General features: G+C 44.8%; 1 protein-coding gene across 1 annotated transcript in view; it reads right to left on the bottom strand.

Annotated features, from left to right (window-relative positions):
* LOXHD1 (lipoxygenase homology PLAT domains 1) overlaps positions 1–3,320 on the bottom strand; it is a gene marked incomplete at its 5' end in the record, with an annotated part of 374,771 nt that extends 371,451 nt beyond the window's left edge. Inside the window, one exon of the mRNA XM_082254549.1 lies at positions 3,176–3,320. Coding sequence (XP_082110675.1) covers positions 3,176–3,320 — 145 coding nt within the window. The remainder of the gene's footprint in view (positions 1–3,175) is intronic.
* Between the last annotated feature and the right edge of the window lie 506 nt (positions 3,321–3,826).

Genomic DNA, 3,826 nt, shown 5'->3' with positions numbered 1-3,826 from the left:
CGGTCCGCTCTCATCCGATCCCCCATAGAGAGCAGCGGGGGCTGTGACACCTCCCTCTCCGCACTGCAAGCGGAGACGGCGCTGTCATCCGCCGGCTCAGCGGGGATCGGCTGATCGATCCCCGCTGAGCAGCACGGATCCGCCTACGAAGGGGGACCGTGTGAAAGAGCTCATACCGTTTTTTTCCTGGTAAGTACAAGTATCGATACTTTTGGTCAAGCACTCACTGATACCAAGTACCGATACCTTTACAGAGCAATTTGAGCCCATAAAAAAATAAATGGCCTCAAATCACACAGCAAAGAATCATGCAGTCACTATGGGGGTTTATTAAGCTAGAGAGTGCAAAATGAGTCACATTTCTGCAGAGAAACCAATCAGCTTCCAGGTTTTATTGTCAAAGCTTAATTGAACAAGCTGAGGTTAGAAGCTGATTGGTTTATATGCAGAAATGTGGCTAATTTTGCACTCTCTAGCTTTAGTAAATAAACCCCTATGTCACTATGACAAGCCTGGATTCACACAGAAGCGGTGCAGGAAACCGCGTGCGATTCAGACAGGCATCACACCGAATTCCTGTTTAAATTGCCTGCAGTTCTTTGCAGTGAGATGTGAACCATTCATTTTGTATGGGCTCAAATATCACAGCAAAGGTATTGGTTTGGGTATCAGAACATTTGCGCGATACCGGTTAGCATTTGATACCAGTGCAACCCTAATTTTTAGTGTAGGGAGGAGGGCTGAGAATCTCTATTGCTTTACTTGCCCCCCACTGAGATCTTCCTGTTTAGTCATCAGGACAGGAAGTAAGGGGAAATGTCTGCAGTGGGGGCAAAAGCAGCAATATAAATATGGAGATTATAATCCTTATTCATGCTAACCATAAAAATGTGTTTTGGTTGGAGTTGGCATTAAAAATGCAATTCCCCTTTATAACTTTTTTTTTTTTTTTTTTTAGTTTAAAATATGTCTCCTCTATATGATAACTGAACCAAATAAAACTGTAGGAGGTGTCCCCATATGTCTTAAAGTGGTTGTAAACCTCAGACATGAAATATGAACAAAGCGTATCCCTATATAGTGTGTACTTGTCTCATAACTGTCACTTCTCTCTGCTGCTTCGTTACTCTGGTATCAGCATGAATCACTTCTGATAAGTTTTCCTGACACCAAGAGAAAAATGGTGACAAGGGAGGGCACGGCTTATGATTGACAGCCTCAGCTCTGTTCCTGTGTGCTGAGTGAAGAGGGTTGTGTCCCTTCCCTCCAATCAGCTCTCTGAGCTTTCTTCACTGATGTAACTCCAGGTCTCCGCCCCCTGCTTTTCAGAGCTGAGAGATCCGGTGTAAATTCTGCACTTTGAGTGGATGTAGGGGGAATGGCGGCTGCAGATAAACGGGGTACAACTTATGCAGGATGATTTATTTCAGGTGAGTCACTTCACTGGTTATATGTAAGGGGTTACAATTACTTTAACCGTAGTCGGATCAAATACTGTATATATCACGTATTGTGTCAAACGTGTCAGTAAAAATAAAATGTATTGGCAGACGTGCTGAATTATTTATTTTTGTAAAAGTTTAAGCTGCAAACATAAATGGGCCATAGATTTAAGGCTGGGCAGCATTGTACAGACTCCTCTTCTGTATTGAAATTGCTTACTCTGATTTCGCTGCACACTGTAGCCTCTCACATTGTGCATTGGCCTGCCTCATTTCCTGGCTGGAGGACATCCAGTATCATCTAACCCAGGGATGTCAAACTCAATTTCATCGCAGGCCGCATCAGCATTATGGTTGCCCTCAAAGGGCCGGTTATATCTGTAAGATTAGATCGATGTCCAGAGCACCCCCCCCCCCCCCCCTCTTACATGAGATGTCAAGAGTATTTCTTCTTGCAGGTAAGTGCGAACCAGGACAGATCAGAGGCTATCCATTGTGGAATGTACTAGCCCTGACTGTCCCGGGGGTATGTTTGTTGAAAAATGACTTCTGTGCCCGGAACTCCGCTTTAAGATCATCAAAGAGGATGAGGAGGGCACTCTTTACATCTGGAGGAAAAGAGATTTCATCTCCAAAAATGGAAAGGCTTCTTCAAAGTAAGAGCTGTGAAAATTTCGGAATGGACTCCCTCCAGAGGTAGTTCTGTCCAGCTCAGTAGATTCCCTAAAAAAAGCCTGGATTCTTTCCTAGGTGTACATAATATAACTGGATACTAATAGTTATAGGTAAAGTTGATCCAGGGAAAATTCGGTTGCCTCTTAGGGGATCAGAAGGGATTTTTTCCCCAGCTGAAGACAATTGGATCATGCTTTATTAGGCCCCTTTCACACGGGCGGTGTGCCCAGGCGGACTCCGTTTTGCTCAGCGGGGGATCGATCCGCAGATCCCCGCTGAGCAGGCAGATGACAGGTCTGTCTCCTCTTACTTTGCAGAGACAGACCTGTCAGATCCCTGTTCTCCTCTATGGGGGGATCGGATGAAAATGAACCGCCTGTCCGATTTCATCCGATCCGATCCTCCAGAAAATAGGGTTTCCATCCGTCCGGATTTCACGAACAGGATCAGATTGGATAGCAGCGGGTGTCAGCGGAGAGGTCTCGGCTGACATCCGCTGCTCCATAGAGGTGCATGTAAGATCTGATCAGGTCCGCCTGAAAAACTGACAGGCAGACCGGATCGGAAAGCCTGTCTGAAAGGGGCCTAAGGGTTTTTTTTGCCTTCTTCTAGATCAAAGGTCTTCAAACTATGGCCTTCCAAGTGTTCAGGAACTACAATTCCCATCATGCCTAGTCATGTCTGTGAATGTCAGAGTTTTACAATGCTTTAATCAAATGTGCAGTACCGCAACAGCTGGAGGGCTGTAGTTTGAGGATCCCTGCTCTAGATCAACTGTGGGTATGGGATAGTGCACATAGAGGTTTTCTATTTTTGTGTGTGTTATGTGTTTTTATATATTGGTTGAACTGAATGGACTAGTGTCTATTTTCAACCAGATAAACTACATAACTGCTAAAGTGTACCACTCACCCAGGAGATGTGTAAAACTTCAGCAGTATAAGTTGCAGGTCCTTCCTTTTTTTACCCCTTTTCTCCTCCTTCATAAGTGGCCAAGGCAACTGCCTCTTTTGCCTACCCTTTAGCCTGGCCCTGCTGCTCTGGTTGTATCATCTTACCTGTAGCGGGACGGATACGTGGTACAGTTGCAGTGGGGTAGACATCTCTTGGTCGTGCCACTGCTAAAGAATCGGACACATTGTGAGGCTGCAGGATGCCAGTGACAGATGGCGAGGAGTTATAATACTGCATCTGGGAGGGCATTTTGTCTTCACCGATTTAAACACTGTCCTGTAAAAACAATCATAACAATTCACTTTCTAAATGTTTGGAATGGAAAATAGAAGTACCGTGTGGCCTATTTTGCCAGTATTTGTGTGATACCCAAAAAGCGTATGGTAATTGTACTGAACCCCGTGCACCCATAGTGTTAAGCAAGTACAGCACATATTTACAAAGGGTCCAAATCCTTTTGGATATATTGCTTCTAATTACCTTTATAACCTTTCAGAGATGACAGAAGATCTATGGGGTCACTTACTGTTGTTCTCCTCATTTTCTCTTAAAAATGACCCTGCTTACTGCCAGCTTGATTTCCAATTAGGGAAAGTGCACAGGGGATGGTGGGACTTTATATAAAACATATCATTAAGTGCCGGTTTACATATATGCGATGCGGGAACCCTGCAAATCCACTGCGGGTTCCTGCATTGCATTCAAATCGCAGGCAGTTCACAGGTGGGGGTGTCAATACAAAGTTAACGACACCC

Source organism: Pelophylax lessonae (genome assembly GCF_965119305.1).
Source record: "Pelophylax lessonae genome assembly, chromosome: 1".
NCBI lineage: Eukaryota > Metazoa > Chordata > Amphibia > Anura > Ranidae > Pelophylax > Pelophylax lessonae.
This window is presented reverse-complemented; position numbering and strand designations above follow the sequence as displayed.